Below are 20,979 nucleotides of genomic sequence, written 5' to 3'. Positions count from 1 at the left end.
TTATCTTCAGTTTTCCACCCATCTGAAGCCCCTCACACTATAAATCATTCCCAAAAGTCTTATCAACTCATAGAAGCAGATACTTGGAGATGGGGTACGCCCTGTTCAGTGAACCCATTTCTATTTATGGAAGGAAAGTTATTATAAATGTTATAATGTTCTTTTTTTTATTTTTTTTTAATAATATTTTTTATTGCTTATTTTCCAAAGTCAAAATCCATCATCAATTTACACAACAAAAGCAGTTTTACAAAAAAAGAACAAGTTAGAAAAAAAAGAAAATTCACTTTTCCACATCTTTTTTCATATTCAACTGGACTTCCCCAAATCTTCCATCCCTGCATTCTTTACAATAAAAGAATATTATACAGCAAATTAATACCTTGTTTCGTATGTTTTTGTACTTTCATCTGTTTATATATTCTAAATTAAAACTTTTCACCGTTATGACTTAGTTTCAATCATTTTCAATTCTCAATACTGAAGCGTGTTTCCTCAAAACTTAGCAAATTCTCAACTTTCATATAGCTTATAATGTTTTTGTAGATAGTCCTTAAATTTTTTCCAATCCTCTTCTACTGCCTCTTCTCCCAGGTCTCGGATTCTGCCCGTCATTTCGGCTAATTCCATGTAGTCCATCAGTTGCGTGTGCCACTCTTCCAGTGTGGGTAGCTCCTGTGCCTTCCAATATTTAGCTATAAGAATTCTTGCTGCTGTAGTTGCATATAAAAAGAAAGTTCTATCTTTCTTTAACACTCTCTGGCCCACAATGCCCAGGAGGAAGGCTTCTGGTTTCTTATTAAAGGTATACCTAAATACCTTTTTCAACTCGTTATAAATCATTTCCCAAAAGGCCTTCACTTTCGGACATGTCCACCAGAGGTGAAAAAATGTTCCTTCAGCCTCTTTACATTTCCAACATTTATTGTCTGACAAATGGTATATCTTTGCGAGTTTGACTGGGGTCATGTACCACCTGTATATCATTTTCATAATGTTTTCTTTTAAGGCACTACATGCCGTAAATTTCATACCAGTGGTCCATAACCTTTCCCAGTCTTCAAACATAATGTTGTATCCAATGTCTTGTGCCCATTTAATCATGGCTGATTTAACCATCTCATCTTGAGTATTCCATTTAAGCAACAAGTTATACATTCTTGAAAGCACTTTCGTCTTAGGTTCAAGTAATTCCAACTCTAATTCTGATTTTTCCACCTGGAAGCCGATTTTTTTGTCTTTTTTAAATATCTCTAAAATTTGGGCATAATGCAACCAGTCTCGCACCTTTCCTTTCAATTTTTCAAAACTCTGCAACCTCCAAGTGTCACCTTCTCTTTCTATTATTTCACAATATTTTGCCCATCCACCCCCCATATTAAGTATTTTTGTGGCCTTAGCCTCCATCGGTGATAACCACCTCGGAGTTTTATTTTCAATTAAGTCCTTGTATTTAGTCCAGACAATGAACAAAGATTTTCTGACAATATGGTTTTTAAACATCTTATGAGACTTCACCTTGTCGTACCACAAATATGCATGCCATCCAAAAGCATTGTTAAACCCTTCCAGATCTAGGACATCAGTGTTTTCTAGCAAAAACCAATCTTTCATCCAGCAGAAGGATGCAGCTTCATAATACAACCTTAAGTCCGGCAGGGCAAATCCCCCTCTTTCCTTTGCATCTGTTAATATTTTAAATTTTATTCTGGGCTTTTTGCCCTGCCAGACAAACTTCATAATGTCCCTCTGCCACTTTCCAAAACACTCCACTCTGTCCACGATCTGCAGGGCCTGAAACAGAAACAGCATTCTTGGCAATACATTCATCTTAACGGCAGCAATTCTTCCCAACAAGGAAAGTTTCAATCTTGACCAAATTTCTAGGTCCTTTTTGATTTCGGTCCAACATTTTACATAATTGTCTTTAAATAGATTCAAATTTTTCCCGGTCAAGTTAACCCCCAGGTATTTCACTTTTTTAACCACATTTAATTCTGTTTCCTTTTGAAACCCATCTATTTCTGAAGGTGTCAAATTGTTTACCAAGACCTTAGTTTTTTGTTTGTTTAACCTAAATCCCGCCACCCGACCAAACTCAGAAATTAGTTCTAAAGCTCTTTTTGTGCTAGATTCTGGCTCCTGTAATGTCAAAACCAAATCGTCTGCAAAAGCCTTCAGTTTATATTGTTTTCCTCCGACCTGTATTCCTTCCACCTGCTGATCCTTCCTGATCAAGTTAAGCAGCACCTCCAGGACAGAAATAAATAGCAAGGGTGATAAGGGGCACCCCTGTCGTGTTCCTTTTTCAATTTTAAACTCCTCTGTCACCACATTATTTACTATCAATTTAGCTTTTTGCTCTGAATAGATTGCTTCAATACCATTTTGGAATGCCCTTCCCACTCCCATCCCTTCCAAATTTTTCTTCATAAACTTCCAAGATATATTATCAAAGGCCTTCTCCGCATCTATAAAAATCAAAGCTGCTTTCGTATTCAAATTTGTCTGCAGTAACTCCAAAACATCAACAATATTCCTGGTGTTGTCAGACAGATGCCTGCCGGGGAGAAAGCCTGCTTGGTCTTTATGAATTACTTCTTTTAAAACTTTTTTCAGTCTATTTGCCAAGATATCAGCAAAAATTTTGTAATCCACGTTTAGGAGTGAGATGGGACGGTAATTCTTAAGTTGAGTCTTTTCAGATTCCAATTTTGGTATCAAGGTGATGAATGCCTCTTTCCACGATTCTGGTGCCCCCTTCCCTTCCATAATTTGGTTACATACCTCCATTAATGGTTGAGCCAAATATTCCTTCAATATCTTATAATATTTGGAGGTAAGTCCATCTGGGCCTGGGGATTTGCCCAACTGCATGTTCTGAATGGCACTTTCAATTTCCTGTTGTGATATTTTATAATTCAGGGCTGTTTGTTTATCTTGTGTAAGTTTTTGCAGGCCATGACTTTTTAAAAATTTATTTATCTCCATCTCCACTTGGGGTCCTTGGGTGAACAATTTTTTAAAGTATCTCTGGAAACACTTTCTAATTTCTTCTGGTTTCTGAATACATTCTCCTTCAACCTCTAGATTGGTAACATAGTTCAATTTTTGTCTCTTTTTCAGCTGCCATGCCAGCAGCTTCCCACATTTATTAGCCGACTCGAATGATCTTTGTTTCATCTGTTTAATTTTCCATTCAATTTCTTGATTTGTCAATTTCACATATTGTGCTTGATGGAACTTTATTTCTCTTAAAACCTCTTTTGATTTTGGATTAAGTCTCAACTTTTTCTCTCCGTCTCTTATCTTCTCCAAAATCTTGTCCTTTTTACCATTCCAGAGTTTTTTCTTTATGGTATTCTGTTGTATCAGGAACCCTCTCATAACAGCTTTACTCGCGTCCCAGATTGTTTTCTTTTCCACCGAAGTGTTCAAATTTATTTCAAAGTAATCTTTCATCGTTTTTTGGGCCTTCTTCACAATCTCCTGATCTCTAAACAGGGAGTCATTCATTCTCCATCTGAATATAAAAATATAAATGTTATAATGTATGTTGCAGTAGTGCAGCATGATAAACCGGGCCATTGCTTACCATTGCCAATCCCAGTGTCCATGACTCCAGAGCTATCGAGATTGCTTTTGCTCGGAGCAGGATCTTCGAATCTCATTTTAATTGTGCTGACTTTACTACTGTTACTAGGACTAGGGGATTGCAAGCCACTGCATTGAGCCAGATGGGAGTCCCAATGAAACAGAATATTGTGTGAGAAGTAGCCTTCACTTTATCAGTTGATAGCTGATATCAAATATTATCTCCCTATTATTGGCCCTGTGTGAATAGGAAAGAAAGTCTCTGGTGCATTGGAATTCATAACGTATGTTTAGGAATACGAACTCCTGCACCTTAATATTGTTCTGGTATTGGATGATCTGCATAATTCATCATAAATGAACATGAGAGCTTTAGCAGTCAATGTTCATTCAGGATGTTCTGTAGTACTAGCTGACAAAGAAAAAAATGCCTACTCCATTCATAATTTATAGCTGATAGCAGAAGTTGTTTTATTCTTGATAATAGGCTAGCTTTGATCCTTTTCAGTTTGCTGGGACAATAAAATTTAATAGATTTGTCATAAGGCAATGATTTTTAAAACTTCTATCCTATATCCCTCCTTCTTATGTTCTTTACGTTCATACACATTGATGAAAAAAGTCTTGGTTGGTTAATAATTAGTATTGTAGTTGAATTTACATATGCATGAAATTAGTATTTCTGATGAAATGAAGAAATGAAAGTACATGAATTTCACTACAGTGCTATCTCATAAAGTTGGATCAAGTGCATTTAATATTTGCAAACCATTGATCTATAGCCAGTATTTTCTACTGTCCAGGAACTCAGTTGAAGGTCCCTTCTATCACTTGCTTCCTCAGATAATTTTAACTGTGATGCTAATTGTTTAATACTAATTATTTAATCTAGGACCTTTCAAATGCTAAGCATGTGCTCTGTCACTCACCTATGATCCAGGTCATGTTCCTTTGCTTGTTATTGTTGCTTGAGGGTGGCCTGTTATTATCTTGCCAAACGTACACATTTGTATGAGAGAATTTATAACAGGCAACACTGTTTATTAAAAATATTATTGTGGCAGCTTCAAAGAGGGGGAAATGATGCATTCGCTGCTTCTGTAGGCATCCATTGCTACCTTCATAGTATGGAGTGGAGAACCATTGTCAGCTGTGCATATCAGATGCGCAGAGAGACATCAAATAAAACTCATTATATTTGTATGTTTTCAAATTATTATATTAACCACCTTGATAGATCCATTTCTGAAACAAAATATAGAACATGAATCCCATAATACATAAATCAATATTAAAAATAAAAGTTAACTGTTCAGAAGGTTAGATCAGATGTGATTGCTTAGATCAGGGGTAGTCAATCTTTTTATACCTACCGCCCACTAATGCATCTTTCTTGATGGTAAAATTTCTTTACCGCCCACCAGTGCTCGATGGAAGGAGGATTCAACTTGTGCTGTAGAACCCCCTACTGCCCACCTAGAATCCTGAAATGCCCACTAGTGGGTGGTAGGGACCAGGTTGACAACCCCTGGCTTAGATGGTAGTACTGTACTGATGGGTGAAATATTTGTTATCTATAGCTGTATGGACTTGTGCTCATCATTTCTTATTATACACTACCCACCTGGGGTCACTTGTGTGCTCTTTGGAATCTAGATCTACAATCCGATAAATAGATTTATTTATTTACTTATTTTTGTTAAACTCCAGCTCATCTGGTTTTCCAGTGAAGTTGTGACCCTGCAAGTAATTGAGTACGTGACCTTACATCACGGAAGGTGACCCCAATGTAATCTGCTCCAAATAATCTACTTGTGAATTAGCACAGAACTGGACATTTTAACTTTTTTTTGCTTATATAAAATTTCCACATTTAGGAGGAATAAACCATTGTTAAGGGCTACCCAGAAGCATCTGGTTGGACATTGTGGAAAATAAGAAGCTGGACACAAGAAAGACCTTTGGGCTGATCCAGCAGGGATCTTGTTGTGCTCTTATGTTCATTGTAGCAAAGGCAAAAATAATAATAATGTCTGTCTAATTAAGGTCAGTCTCATTTCCAACAAAATTACTTTTGATAGTTGTCATAATTATGGCTTAGAAAACATTTGTCACAAGACTGCTCAGCACCACTCATTCCTATGTTCTTAAATAGCATTCAATATTTGACATTAGCAAAACAGTTTGTTTTGAATCAAAGTCATCTACACCCTCCTCCCTTTACAATTATAGAAGCAATTCTTCTGGCCACTTACGTTGATTACCAATAAATAGCTCATTTGTTGCAATGAACAGAAATTACCGGGCATTAATAGGGAACTAGGGGATTTATTTCAGTTACCCCCTTGTTTTGCTTTAGAATTCTCCCTGTTATATCTTTTTCCTTATACCTAATCTTGTTTACAATACAGCTGTATGTTTCATGCAGAACTTTCCCCAAAACTTTTTTTTTTTTTTTAAGGTTACGATCAGCTCACAGGTCTGCCACCTAATTTTGCTTTCTGCTTCTCTGTCCTTTGGAACTGTGCAACATCAGGATTAGCACTGAGAAAGAAACGTCGTAAAACATAAATGGATAATTAGCACTGTAAGCAGTGCATTTTGAAATGATCTTAGTAAAACTAAACTACCCAATAAAATTAGTACCCAGCACTATGCCTGTATTCCATGACAGCTTTTTCTGTCTGTGCTGCTGTATGGCATGCTTCCAGATCTCTGTTGTGCTGGCATTTGCTCCTGGGAAGAGGAGAAGGAAAAGGGTCCATAAGGTTTCTACAGGCCTAGACACCGTAAACATCTGCTAGCTTCATGAGCAGCTTGCGGAACTAATTCATCAGGGAGACTCTCAGCCGATCAGCATTGCCATATTGGTAGTTATTTTGTGGGCCAAAGGGGCACACCAACAAGTCCAACAAAATCATGTATTTCAGTATTCAAAATTGCCATGTTTTAAGTGTTTTGCTACATAGAATGGCATCTAAATGATACTAAATATCTGTGATGAACCATATATACAGTCCAAACAGATTGAATTGGTAGTTCTAAGCGTATATAATACAGAAGGACAACATTTTAAGAGGCAATTTCATGACATACAGATGGAAAGAAGTCAGCTAATAGAAATGGAAAGAAAGTCAGCTGGAATCCCCTGTGGTGAAGTGAGCAGAAACCTTGGCAATTTTTCATAGTTTTTAATTTACTCATCAGAAGTAAAGGCAGTGAATGCTGTTTAATTTCCCCTTTGCTTCTACTTTATGCAATGTATAAAAATGTGACACATTTTTAAATTTGCATTTTCATAGCCCTTAAAAACTGGATAATGTCAGTGAAGTTTCCATTTTTCCGCCACCGAAAGATACCATGGTGCCACAAAATATTACTTCTCAGTGCAGTGCAGTTTTCAAATAATAAAACACCTCAAATGTGTGATTGAGAGGTACATATAAATGTGAATTACAGGTCCTAGTTCAGAGCGTAACTCATTCATACTGTTTTATATGTGTAAATCTCCAAAATATAACAAGTTCTATCATAATTTATATCAGTGATTGCCCTTGCAGGCTGCCTATGCATAAGCAGAATAAGCAGCGTTCCTGTAAATCTAGCTCGGCATTGCTAAAGCTACGAACATCAAAGAAAGTAAATATTGACATGATGGGTGAAATTGTTAATAATGAAGAATGCATAAATGATCAAAAGCAGAAAACATATCTTATTAGCCACTGGGTGTTTTGCTTGCCTTCAAGCAGCAGAATTATTTTCTTTGTGAGATATTCTGAATTACTCAGGATACAGCTTGACAGACATGGGCATTTGTTCCATTTCTTCTCATTAATATTTTGCCAGAAATGAAACATGCATGTTTGTCTTCTCAGCACTGCTTCAGAGATGACACCCCCCTTCCCCCGTATAGAGATGATGCCAGTGTAAAACAAGCATATACATCATATTAAGTACAGCATGAAACTTTGTTTTGCTGCAAGAATGAAGCCACAGTTAACTATTTAATTTTCACCGTCATTGGATTTCTGCATTTCCTTTCCTTTTGACCCCACTTATTACATTGCCACTCCACACCATGTGTGTGTAGATAGGCAGACAGATTCATTCCATACATCTGTTGCAGTGGGCTCTAGTCCACGAAAGCTTGTGCCATAATAAAGTTGTTAGTCTTTGAAAATAAATAACTCCTGGTTGTTTTGTTAGTCTGCTGCAGCCAATCAACACAACAACCCCCTGGACCTTTTTTTCTTGACTTTTTAATCTTTTAAGTGTTCTTCGTGTTACAAGAAAATAAAGTCAGCTCTAGACTTTGTGGATTTGACCTCAAGTAGCAATCCAACTTAATGTTCTCCATGTACTTTGAGCTACATTTTAGCATCATCAGTGTAGGATCATATTTCACCTTTGTAGATATATTAATATACTATAATGCTGGTGCTTGCTTTTCAACATCCTGCTAAGCTTATTCCAAACTCAGTAATTATTACCAGGATGTTTTTGTTATTATTATTATTATAATCCTTATTGTTGCTCTCAGGGCAGGGTATTTTTGTTTTGTTTTTCTTTGTATATATTTCTTTATGCATTCTATATGGTTAACTAGAGCCACAATTTGGAAAGTGCTGCCAGAAGACCACTATTTTGTTTAATCAATCTCTAAATGTTTCACAATATATATGGTTCCAGTTCATGTGCATTGTGATTCAGAGGAATTTATGCTTTTGTCCCTTGGTGTGGATTACTAATTCAATTCTCTTCATGGATGTGGATGTAGGTGGTAGAATAAATACATGTTCTTTTTACTCCTTCAAATAATTGGTAACAAGATAGCTGTTAAGTTTCTGCACATGCTGGAGCCACATATGGCAAAGCAAAATCATCACATTTCCAGCTAATGAGAAGTATATAGGTGAGACTGGAAGACAGAAGGGGAAACTGGGTAGATTTGTGAGGGACATCAAATTATAATTCTCCTTTGAAACAGCATGCTCCATATTTAGCAAGACGAATAAGCGAGTTTTTTCACCAGTAGAGAAGCAAAGGAAAGAAAAAGAAGTTATAATTTATTTACTGTTGTTGTTGTTAACATTGAGATCTGACCAGGAAAAAGCAGTTCTACACATCAACATACAAATTATAACTAGCTTCTTCTAGTTCTTATATGGTGTACTTTATGTATTTAATGCATTTGTATCTCAGCAGTTTCTCCAATAAAATCAAGGGGTCATGCATTGTTCTCCCGCCTCTCATTTAATCCCCAGGTAGTTGAGGCTAAGAGGCAGTGTGTGGCCTAAGGTTACCCAGTGAGTATCGTGGCTAAGTGGGGACGTGAACCATGGTCTCCTAAATCCTAGATCAACACTCTAACTGCTACACAACCTGTAACTCCATAACAGTGCGTGGGGGGGGGGGGGGCTCGTTCCCTGATTTATTAAAAAGGCAGAGAAATCCAAGCAATGCTTTAAATGTGTTTCATTTTTTTCTGTGTATAATCCCCCATCAACCATTTGACTTTTGTTCGCCTGGTTACTAGTGGATCCATACAAAGAAAATGACCATTATTGTACGCCTTCAGTGCCTCTATCCTTAAACTGCTTTCATACTCATATCAAACACAAAGTTATCACTGCTTTCATTGTTAGGTTTTACATACACTGTATTGCATCAACAGACGCAAGGAAGCAAGGACCACTTTTTTAAATGCTGGAAGAATGAGTGGAAAATGTGGAGAAGGAAAAATATGTTTTATATGTGTTTTCAGTTTTAAATTTTTAATTCAGGCTCATGGATTTAATTATATTTAATATTTCATTATGTCTCAGTTATTTGAATGTGTTTTATTTATAGGTGTTGTTTTACTGCATGTTGCCCTGTGCTTCTTTTGGATTAAATAAATAATGCAGTATATGATGCATTTTGTTTTTAATATGTCACAGGTGATATTCAACGTTATTCATACTTGGAGTATATTGTATTTTATCAATTTCCCTGTGATCTTTAGATGAAGGGAGCATAAAAATAAAATAAATAAATAACTCTTTAAAAAGTGTAGACCCGGTGAAATAATACTTTCCATAAGTTTTCTTCCCTTTAGCAATGGAGCATTTGCTGCCAGCACAATGCAAATGCATGATTTCTGAATCGATACTTGCTCCAGCACAGGTCATTATCTTTTTGCATGGAGCTGGCTCCACCTCCTCTGTGTTGAGTTCCACCACCAAAAGTCCTCTCCTTGTGACACGGTAGCTGCTGGTTGCTTCTCTAATTTATCTCCAGTAGCCCCTCCTGCACTACTCTGTAAGGATGACAGCTTTAGGGGAATGGGTGGAGCTTACCACAATCACATGAATATTGTGATTCTTCATCATCCACAGATATGGTAAATAGTTCAGATATTGAGGTTGTTTTCTCTGAATTGCTTATCTTTATGGCAAGGATGGACAAGCATTATAGGACAATACTAATGTTTCTTATGTTTATTTTTCCTGCGAATAAACTAATAAAACAACAGTTACCCAATGCACAAGCCTCTGGGAGACTAAAGCTATTACTATTCCCCTATAGGTTTTAATGTAATGTTTTGTTTTATTTATTAAATTTTATACTGCCCTTCATCCATGGATCTCAGGGCAGTTCACAACATAACATTACTTCATAAAAACCACAAAACCATTTTCAGAGACACCCCTACATATAATGTGTTGCAGTAATCTAACCTGCATTCTTTTTCTTATATATCATCCCTGCAGGTAGCCAAGGGCAGTTTCCGCTCACACAGAATGTTACAGTTATCGAGGGTGAAACAGCAACGTTGACCTGTAGGGTTGATCAAAATGATAACACCTCCCTCCAGTGGTCAAATCCAGCTCAACAGACTCTGTACTTCGATGACAAGAAAGGTGAATATGCTTTGATTTCTAACTTACTTAAGTAATAAATAAGTTATTGATTTTAAAAAGTATAAACTGCTTTAATAATGTCCTACAGTTTTTTATTTATTTGCCAAGAATTGCTTGCTTACGCACCATGGTCAAATCCAGGAGTCTGTCCAATGGAGTGAAACTGAGGCAGGGCCAAAACCAGGCTTTATTTTACCCGGGTCAAAGACCCAGTTTGGAATCCCCCTCCAGAGCCTCAATGACACCTCTCTGGAGGCTTCAATGGAGCAAAATACCTGGATAGCTCCCCTCAGTAGCTATGGCCCCGATTGAGGCATGCAAACAAATGAAAGATAAATACGTAATGTTAAAACTGATGGTGGTGGTCGCTCAAAATATGTTCGGCTGAATGCTGTGAATCTGGCAAACACTGGGAGTGAAATCAGAAAAAAATGTAAAGATGTTGATGTTTGGACTATGTTAATGCCTCTTGGTTCTGATTGTTAACTGACTTGTTTTTGCTCTGCTGTTGGTTTTTTTGGGTATGGGCTGGGGAATCTGGGTCTCCAGTTTTCCGTGACAGTCTAGTTTTCCTGTCACCTTTTATTTTTCAAAACTCTTTTCTAGCAGGCATGTGGGCATGTACATCAGATACTCGAAATTATCACCACCCCTTGGTTCTGGAGGCTGTTCCTCAATCACTGAGCAGCAGCATGGAGGACCCAGGCTTACTCACAACAGTGATGGTGTGTTTATGCCTCATGATAGTAGCAGACAGCTGCCCTTATAGTGTGATGGCCAGCGTTGAGGAGAAGGAGAGAGAGAAGCAGTGAGAAGGAGCCATAGGGGCTGACTGCTTCAATATAGTGACTGTCCTTCTAAAAGTATGGCACCCAGCACCCACCTGATTGTGCTGTTTATTTGGCTTCCCACTACCTACTCAGCCATATCCCTTGACCAGTTAGGACCATGGTCCAGATCTTGATCCTATTGCTGTTGGTTGTATGTGTGTGTTCACCCATAGTGCAAGAGAACATATTTTTATGTTGCCTATGTACTTAGTTCCTTGATCAAATAATATGTATGTGTGACTTGAGCTGTAGTCCACAATATGGAAATGATGTTGATCTACATTTTTTGATTGTTATAAGGATTACCATAAGATAAAGTATGGGAAGCTATTGAATACTTTTATTATATATTATTATACATTTACTTAGTTTATATTTGGTCTCACTATTTGGTCCCATTATATTTGGTCTCATATTACCTATCTGCTCTATGTGTGTTTTTAGTTTTTTTATCATCTGTTCACTTGGGGTTAGACTTGCAGCTCATTATTCCCCATACAAAAATGGTTTCTAGATTCCTTAATTCCTTGACCGCATAATGTTTGTGTGACTTGACCTGTGGTCTGTAGCCTGGACTGCCTTTCTAGTATTATGTGCTTTAAATGTAGGTTGTTTCCTGTTTTCTGATTGTAGTCTGGCTTTATTGTATCTGAGGCATCCTGATACCATGTTTAGATGGCATTACTTGCGGGGTAGGGATTGTAAGCAAATGTTTCTGTGGGGTCTTCCTCCTGGTCAATACTTACTTAATTACTTTTCCGTTTACCTTAAATTTGGCAACTCAGTTCTCCATTTGAGTACTAAAACAGCTACTTCACATGTTATAGACATATGCAAAATACTGGTGAATTCTACACAGAAGTTTTATATCTGAATAGTCCACTGTTAATGGTGAATTCTGGTGAATGCTGTGAATAACAATTTTAAGTCTGGAGCATATATATATATATATATATATATATATATATATATATATATTGTTTGGCTCTCTTTTTGACTTGAATGCTAAAATGAAGCAACAGTTCTGAGCCTTCAGCTGGAAGGGGAAAGAAAAAGTGCCTAAGTGTGGCTATTTGCCAAGACCCACCACATTCTTTTACTGTGAAGTGACAGCACCAAACAAATACACAGGGTTGGCAAATGGCTAGGAGACATGACATGCAGGTGTGGAATATGGCAGATCCCTCCAAGATGCTGAGAGGTCAGTTTTAAAGCATGGAGGTTAGTTTTTTAGGGCTCTGCCTTAAATCTGGTCAATAAATTCCATACAGAAACACCAGATAGAATTACAGTGCAAAAATGCAGTTAATATTAAAGCATTAATATACTTACAGATTTTTAGTCTGAGACACAATCATGCTTATACTTGGTGTGTGTGTCCGTGCTTTCAAATGGCAGTAAGATTCATTAGAAATCCAGAAAACATAAAATATCAAAAAAGAAAGGTACCAGTAATTCCACAGCCACTCTCCCAGAGGCTTTTTCTGTATTAAAACAGGAACAGATTACTGTATTGGATGAAACAATAGAAAGATGATGAAAGGAATATTTTAGCAGCTCAGTCCTATGTTGATCTATTCAGAAGTCCCACTGAGTTCAATAGGACTTACTCCCAGGTAAGCGTGCAATAGGATTGCACTCAATGAATGTCCTGAGGATTGCACAAAGGTAGCATAAGCTCCACTCAATATCCTACCAAGATACAATGTAAAGTTTGCAAGCAGGGAAGATACATTTTTGTTGCCCTTATTGAGAGAAATAGAAAACTTCTCCGCTCCCAATCATTGATGTTTTCCTTAGGATGAAGTCAGCACTGGCACTGCTGATGGCCTGCATTTAAGGCTAGACGCAGCTCATTCTTCTGAAGTCACAAACCACCCTCTCATTCTGAATGTCCCCATTCCCCACACAGACAGGGTGGAGGCACAAATAGGATTCGCCCCCATTAGGCAGAGACCTAGAATACGAATACTGGCTTGTTTTGTTTGAAGGGCTGTTGGAGGGTATTTCTAGAGTAGATGGCCAGTTATTCAGCAAAAGTGTTGCCTTACTTAATTTATGGGCAGCAGCAGAAATGGTGACAATGAATAGAGGAAGATTAAATTCATGACCTTCACTATCATGGCATGAAATTGAAATACCCTAATCAAATTGCTCAGTTAGCTACATGCCATGTGTTACAGTGCAAAATAAAGTAAAGCCAGCAAAAATCTAATATGAAAACTCAGCATTTTGTAGCATTTGAATGTTATTTTTAGACAGGAAAGATGGTGTGGTAGTTAACAAATGAATTTGGAAAAGGAAAGGGCCATGTTCAAATATATTTTCATCTCCTTCTGCCCAAACACCTCATTCTTTGCATTTGTTCTGTGTTAACAGATTTAATTTTGCAGCACTTTCTAATGTGACTTATCTCATGGAAAATTTGACTTTTCATGTCAAGATTCATGGGCCTTCTTTAACTTGTATATCTTATTTAATAGACTATATACTATTTTTAAATGCCCTTTTTTAAAAAAAAAAGTTTTGCAACTCATTAGCTGATGTCCTGTATAAAGAGTTTATTATGTCGATTCATGATTCTAGTCACTGATCATAATGGTACTCTTCAAAAATATATCAACTTCCATATATTAGATCAGTGAGAAAAACATATTACTGAAGTGCAATTCGAGAAAGAATATTAATTTAAGTAAGTGCACACATAAAATTACATACAATGATGAATTAAAATATGCATTTGGATTGCAATAAAGCAGCCACATTGGCCAATGAGAATAATACTGAAATCCATATTAAGACAATATCTTTATTACCAACCAAATGTCTCTAAATAGTATACAAGCCTATTTTGTGCTGTTTGTTTGGTCTAATAAACATATTGTTCTAATACGGATTTTGGACTAAATTAACAGAATTCTAGTCCAGTTTCCTTTTCTCATAACAGCCAACCAGATGCCTATGGGAAGTCCACAAGGAGGACTGGAGCACAAGCTCATTCTGCTCCACTTGTTCTCCCCAAGTACTGGTATTCAAGTACTCCACAGCCATTGTGACTATTAGCCAGAGTTAGCCTGATAATACTTTCAGGTGGTTGCCATATGCATCCAATGATTTGTCAATTTTAAATTTATCAACAAGGCCTAGAGATTAAGTTTCTTGTTATCACTGTATGCCTCTGTTCCTCAGACTCCCTTCCTGTGCAAATTAGTTCAGACAAAGAGATCTGCCCTACAGGGTAGATGGGGAAAGAAATGGGGCTTTATTGTGCATATAATTTTTAAGGTGAATAATTGTGGCCTCAATATTTATCATTCCTCTGCTATGAAGTCAATAGACTAATTACCTTTCTATGGATCATTTTATCACTCTAAAAATAAGAACTTACAGTGTCAAAGCTGCTCAGGATAGCAGGAAAAAACCCTGTTTCTTTTAACAGCATGATGAAGAGTTTTCCTATGTACTTAACACAATGATGGTCTGAAAATGAAGGATAGGAGGTGAAAAGAGTAAAACACTGCTCTTTTGACTTGAACCGTGGGGAATTTCTGGAAGATTTACAGCTGTATTGGCTCATTGCTTAATCAGAAGGCAGAGATATGTTCTCAGTGTGTGTTCGTTTCTCCTAATGAGAGAGACTATTAAACTAGCCCAAATGATATATCCCCCCCCCCCCCAGTTTGGTATGAACGTCTTTCAAATGGATTCTATTTTATGTCTTCATTTTACTTCTCTGCATTTTCCAGTACTGATGATTTTTAGGTAATATATAGGAATGTGGCTCTGGTTAGCTGTGGATATTTCCCATATTTATAATCATGGGAACATCTAGGGTCTTATTTGCAGATTAATATGCTCCTACCACACATCATTTTTCCCCTTTTATTTATTTGATGGGTTTCTAAAAATTCCTTCTAAAGCAGCAGTTTTTGCTTTCGTTCTCAGTTCTGAGAACTTAAGAAAAGGAAAATCTTGCCTGTGAGATTAAAAATCAGATCACTATGTTGTCAGGTTGTAATGAAGGGTGTTGAGAGGACCACACATAATCCCTCCAGTCTTACTGAATAATGAGACAATATTCAGTCAGAAGTAAATTGATTTTATTAACATAATATAGCCACTATTTTCACTGTCTATGAAAAACATGTATACAACCGCTCTAATGCCACAAGTTGTATCTGTTCTGGAAAAGCAAAAAGTAGATAAAAACATGTGCAGGATGGGAAAAATGAAAACATAAATATTGCAGTTTAAAATTTAATAATAAGAGACAATATGCATGTAATACTGTTACATTCAACCCCCCCCCCCCTTTCTTAACTGCTTCCAGTAATTTCAAAAAATAATAATTTAAAATTCAGTAAGGATCTACAGGAAACAGTGGTTAACTTATTAGCTTAAATACTGGAAGCTGTGTTCTGTGTTTCTGTATATGTCACCTGTTATGATTTCTGCTTGGCCTACTTAAACAATGTAAATAAAATAGCCCTTTCATTTTCCTGTAAGGGACGTAAAGCATGTTTTGTATCTTGGAGTGGGACAGAGACTGGGGAGTGGGGTTTGCACATGTACACACTTTCAGCAGCCATGAATACTGATTTCCCCATGAGAAATATAGGCAGAGCAATCCTATACACTGATTAATTTAAGGACAGAGAAATACTACGGCTGTAATTTAAGTTGCTGTTGGTTGTTGGGCAGGGGTAATGTTTAGGTGGGTGGGGGGTTGCTGCTGAATTTAATGTTTTATATCTTTACTTTAGATTTATTATGTGGAAATTGTTCCAATTTATTTGTGCACTTTTTGACGCTTTGTTTACATACGCTCCAACATTGCTCAGATGAAGATAGGGGCATTTCTCACTCCTCATAACTGACCCTCCTCAACCCCCCATTTTATAGCCCTCCCCCACCCCCCACCAAGAATTTCATCATCATCTTCTTCATCATCTTATTTGTAAGGTGCCTTTCCATAGTTAGAACAATGCTCAAGGCAGCTTACAGCATGACAAGATTTACATAAATACCAACATAAAAGTCATAAACAATAAAACACATCAAAAATTACACAACCAAATGGAAAACAATTTCCACACAAATCATAAAATCTAAAACTAAGAATACAGCATTAATAACAATCACAATTTAAAATCACATAGATAAAAAAATAAAAGCATTTTTTAAACAAACAAACACAGAGCTCTCTCTGCCTAGCAGCAGCAGAAGCATTCTTTTATGGAGCCTGTCAGGCCCCGCCCCAAGCCAGGTGGAGAGAAGCAGGGCAGGGCCCTTCAGGCTGCCAGCCGGTCAGTCGTGGGCCGTGTCCACCACCACTACACCCACACAGCACACAAACCCTCAAGCATCCAGAGAAAACCTCTTAATGCTGATTTTATTTTATTCTTTGGTAGATTTACAAAAAGAAAAGCACACATCAATAAATAAATTTTAGAAAAGGGCAAGATTAAACACAGACACACAAAGCATTTAAAAAACAAACAAACCTTGTGCTCCACTCCCCCTTTCTTTCTGCCCAGGGTAGCCTTGCCCTCTGCCTGCCCCTCAGAGTGAGTCTGGGCCTTGGTGGCAGCAGGCTCTCCTATTATTCACTAACTCTCCAGCAGCCACTATGAGGTGCCCAAGGGAGGAGACTGGCAGTAGCAGCCATGGAAAGGCAACAGGATGATACCTCACAGCCAGGCGGAACAAGCATCAGTATAATGGTTGAGGAGTCAACTTCACCTGTTGAACACCAGTCTGAAGAGGGAGAAGGAGGAGTGAGCCCACCTGCAGCTGATCATCCATCAGAAACAAAGAGCAGAATTCACTGATGAGAACCAGCTGGCTCCAAACCTCTTAAACAGAGCTCTCAACAGTAGTCAGATGCTGGAATCAATGTCTGTAGTTCCTAGCTCTACCTTGCGGCTTTCTGCCCTCCATCTGGGCTCTTGGCTTTGTGATCATCTGGAGTCCCTGACCACTAGACTGTTTGACTTCATATGTGGATTCTGTTCTCAAGCGAGTGTTCCTCAGAAATACCTAGCCCCTGCTTGCTTGGCAACATGACTCAGACAGGGCTATGTCAACTGACTCATCTTTTTTCTTGAGCTCTGCGGTGGCAGCACTAGCAGAGGAAATAGCGACGTTCTGGGATCAAATCAGAAGCCAGGATGTAATTCTGGGACTGTCCCTGGAAAACAGGGACAATTGGAAGGGTATGTCTTTATTGTTTATGACTACTTTTGTTATGTTTGCAGTTAGTGTACTTTTTTTTTTTTTACATGTTGTAAACTACCTTGAGCATGGTTTTAACTATGGAAAAGTGGCATACAAACAAAATGTTTGATCATTTGATTAATATACTCCTTACTTGCCAAATAGCTTCTAAGTAGTTTATAAGTAGAAAAGCTAGTTGTGTGTCGAGGTCCCCCAAGCCACCCCTAAATAATTCACAAATAATTTTTGTTTAAGGTTTTTGGCATAATTTTGGCCACAACTTTATTAAAATACACAAAAATGAGTGGTTGCTTAGGCATTGGTTATGATTATCTGTCCCCATGCCCATGGACAGAACTGACTTCTGGATTCCAGAGAAAGCCAGTAAGGGAAAACAATATTGGGGAGAGCATGGAGCCGGGCACCAGACCCTCATCCCCGCCCCCCACATGCTCCCGGGGGCTTGTGCGGCCCTAAGCCCCATTCAGGGGTACGGACGAAAGAATGGCAAGCCCCTGGATTCCTTTAACGGAATTCCCTTGCAGCAGCAGCATTGGAGGGGCAGGCACCGCCAATCCTTACCCCTCCACCAACCAATTTTTTAACCAATGCCTAACCACAACATTACAAGTTGTGACGATTTGCTACATGGTAGGCAAAAACCAAATGGTGCCAGCCAATCAGCCAAATGGACAAAATTCCTACCAGGCCCCTGCCCCAAGAGCAGACGACCCCATGACAGGCATAGCAAGGTCAACGCAATAGCCCTAGATTAGGGAGGGTGGGCGGGTGATCTGATGCATGCAGCAAAAGAGCCCAGTCAGTGCTGCATGACTTGATTTTATAACCTTTGGTCCGTCCCCCTAAATGGCAACACTAAAATTTGCCCAGTAACCCAACGGCCCAATCACTGCACATGGTCATCCATACTAACCCGCCCAGGAACAGAGGGGTGGCCTATCAGACCCCACCGCAACACGTGCTCTCTATGAAAGACAACACGCTTTATAAAATATGCCTGCACATAATTAAAATACACAATAAAACAATTTAGCTTCCATACCCCGGAAGCTTAGATGCAAGCCATTAACCAATAGTATCTGATTTGAATCAAACAGGAAGATGTGGTTAACTGAGACTTCTTGACTTGCTTGCTTGCATGCATGAAGGGATGAGCAATGGGGTTTTATTCTAGCAGGTGAAAATCATGCATATCTCATTCTGCTAAGATGAGATTTGATCATGTGAAATTGGCCATTGTCTGGCCATGGATTAGCTCTGGAATATTTAGTGAAAAATGGAAAGACACGTGCTTTTGAAAATATAGGTGCTATACTTTATTTTCAAGCATAATAAAAACTTTTAAAGACAGCAACGACAGCTTGTTCTTTTTAATCTTAAAGAACATACAAAGCAGTTTAGGATATATATATCCTGTTATATAACAAATTTTTAACAAGGCTATCTAAAGTCCCTAATCCAGTAAGCTCTTGGAATGGTCTCCTTGAGTCTGGGGTGGTTGTCTCATTTGGTCATTGCACCACATGTAAGAGATGAAAGGTTGCCAAGCATTATAGGAGGATAAAGGGTCTGTTTTGCCCCTGGGCACTTTGACTTGAAATGTCAGTTAATGTGATTTCTTAGGTATCACATAGGAAAGACTGGGAAGTAGTTGGAGCTCTGTTCCTAGCTTGAAATGCCCTGTTAGGCAACACAAGTATCCCAAATGTCAGTTATTAATTAATGGTTATCATAACATAACAATGACATGTTATATTTAATTGATGAGTCATACTCTAGGAGTAGGAATCTCTTCAAAGGTTTAAACATTAAGGCCCTCTTTCTGTGGAAGCACTTTAGTACTGCATGTCAATCCTTTTGTCTTCTGAGGTAATGACTTGAATCTTATTCAGAGTGTGTCACCCAGTGCATAATTATCTTTGCGTTACTATTCAAAAACAGAATGTGGTTGATTTCGTTTAACTTGACAGCCATGTTTCTTTGGCTCAATAAATGTTATCAGGCATTCTTTGGCTGCTTCTATTGCATCAGCTTTAATTAGTTTTTGATTGCTGTTAATTTCACAGCCTTTCTGTTTAATAAATTGCATCAAAAATGCTTTAGTTTTTGTTGCATCAACTTTAATTAGTTTTGTGCATTGCTTACTTGATTTTATTTGGTCTCTTTGAAGGAACATGTCCCCCCTTCCTTTCCCAGCATCTTATTCCTTATATATTTCCATGATATATATGGTGTCAGTGATGAATAGAGCTAATTGAGTCCTTCTCTAATGACAGCACACATGTAATTTATTTTTGTCTATTTATTGAATTTATATACTGCCCTATACCTAGCGGTCTCAGGCAAGTTCACAGAATAAAATCAAGATATAAAACCACAAAATACATAATTAAAATAAAAACAACAAGCCAATTGCCCCCTCAAAAAAAGCACATTTTAAAAAGCCATAGGATGTAAATCAGATCAACCAAATCCCTATATAATTGGGATATAGATGACTCTATGAAATAAAAGATGGCAACTTATGTTTTAGCTGCCATCTTCCTCGGCATTCAGTAAATACTCCAATTTTTAAAGTGATCACACTACCAATCTAGGCACTTGGACAACAATGTATGGGACTCTGTTAGGACAGAGTCTTTTTTCTTCCTTTCTCTGCAACAGAATATCTGACGTTAGAGTGGCTGATTTTTTCCTTCGATGTTGTTATCTAATTACATTTATTTATTGCATATTTATAAACAACTTGGATTAAGGTATTGAGGAGATGTTCAACAAATCTGCAGATGGTACCAAACTGAGAGGGGTAACCAATGCCTCAGAAGGCAGAATCAGAAATCAAGTTGACCTTAACTGATTGGAGAACTAGGCCTAAACTAAAAAAAAAAATGAATTTCAATAGGGACAAATGCCAGGTCCTATACTTAGGCTGGAAGAACCAGCTGCATCAATAAAAGATGGGGATGTTTGGCTTGCCTGTAGTACATATGAAAAAGATCTAGGGGTCTTAGTAGAAAACAAGCTTAACATAAGTTAACATGAATGGGATGCAGTAGCAAAAACAAAAATAAACAAACCAAAACACTAATGCTTTTCCAGGCTACGTAAATCATACAGAAATATAATGTTCAGATCAAGGGAAGTAATAGTACCACTCTATTCTGCCTCGGTCCAAACACAGCTAGAATATGTGCAGCGAAGTGCAACCAATATGATCAAGGGTCTTGAAACCAAGCCTTATGAGAAACAGTTGAAGGAAATAGGTATGTTTAGCCTGGTAAAGAGAAGACTGAGAAAGATGTATGACAGTCATCTTCAGATATCTAAAAGGTTATTATATGGCGGATGGAGCAAGCTTGCTTTCTCCTTCTCCAGAGGCTAGGACCCAGACCAATGAATTAAGTTACAAGAGAGGA

General features: G+C 37.8%; 1 protein-coding gene across 4 annotated transcripts in view; it reads left to right on the top strand.

The window, feature by feature from the left end:
- CADM2 (cell adhesion molecule 2) overlaps positions 1-20,979 on the top strand; it is a 398,136-nt gene that overhangs the window by 227,976 nt on the left and 149,181 nt on the right. For all 4 annotated transcript variants that reach the window (XM_081001530.1, XM_081001532.1, XM_081001531.1 and 1 more), the window contains one exon: positions 10,347-10,496. In XM_081001530.1, coding sequence (XP_080857656.1) covers positions 10,347-10,496 — 150 coding nt within the window. The remainder of the gene's footprint in view (positions 1-10,346; positions 10,497-20,979) is intronic.

The sequence above is a fragment of the Podarcis pityusensis genome (assembly GCF_964106645.2).
Source record: "Podarcis pityusensis genome assembly, chromosome: 4".
NCBI classification, from domain to species: Eukaryota; Metazoa; Chordata; class Lepidosauria; order Squamata; family Lacertidae; genus Podarcis; species Podarcis pityusensis.
The sequence above is the reverse complement of the archived record's forward strand: the minus strand, read 5'-3'. Positions and strand labels throughout refer to the sequence as shown.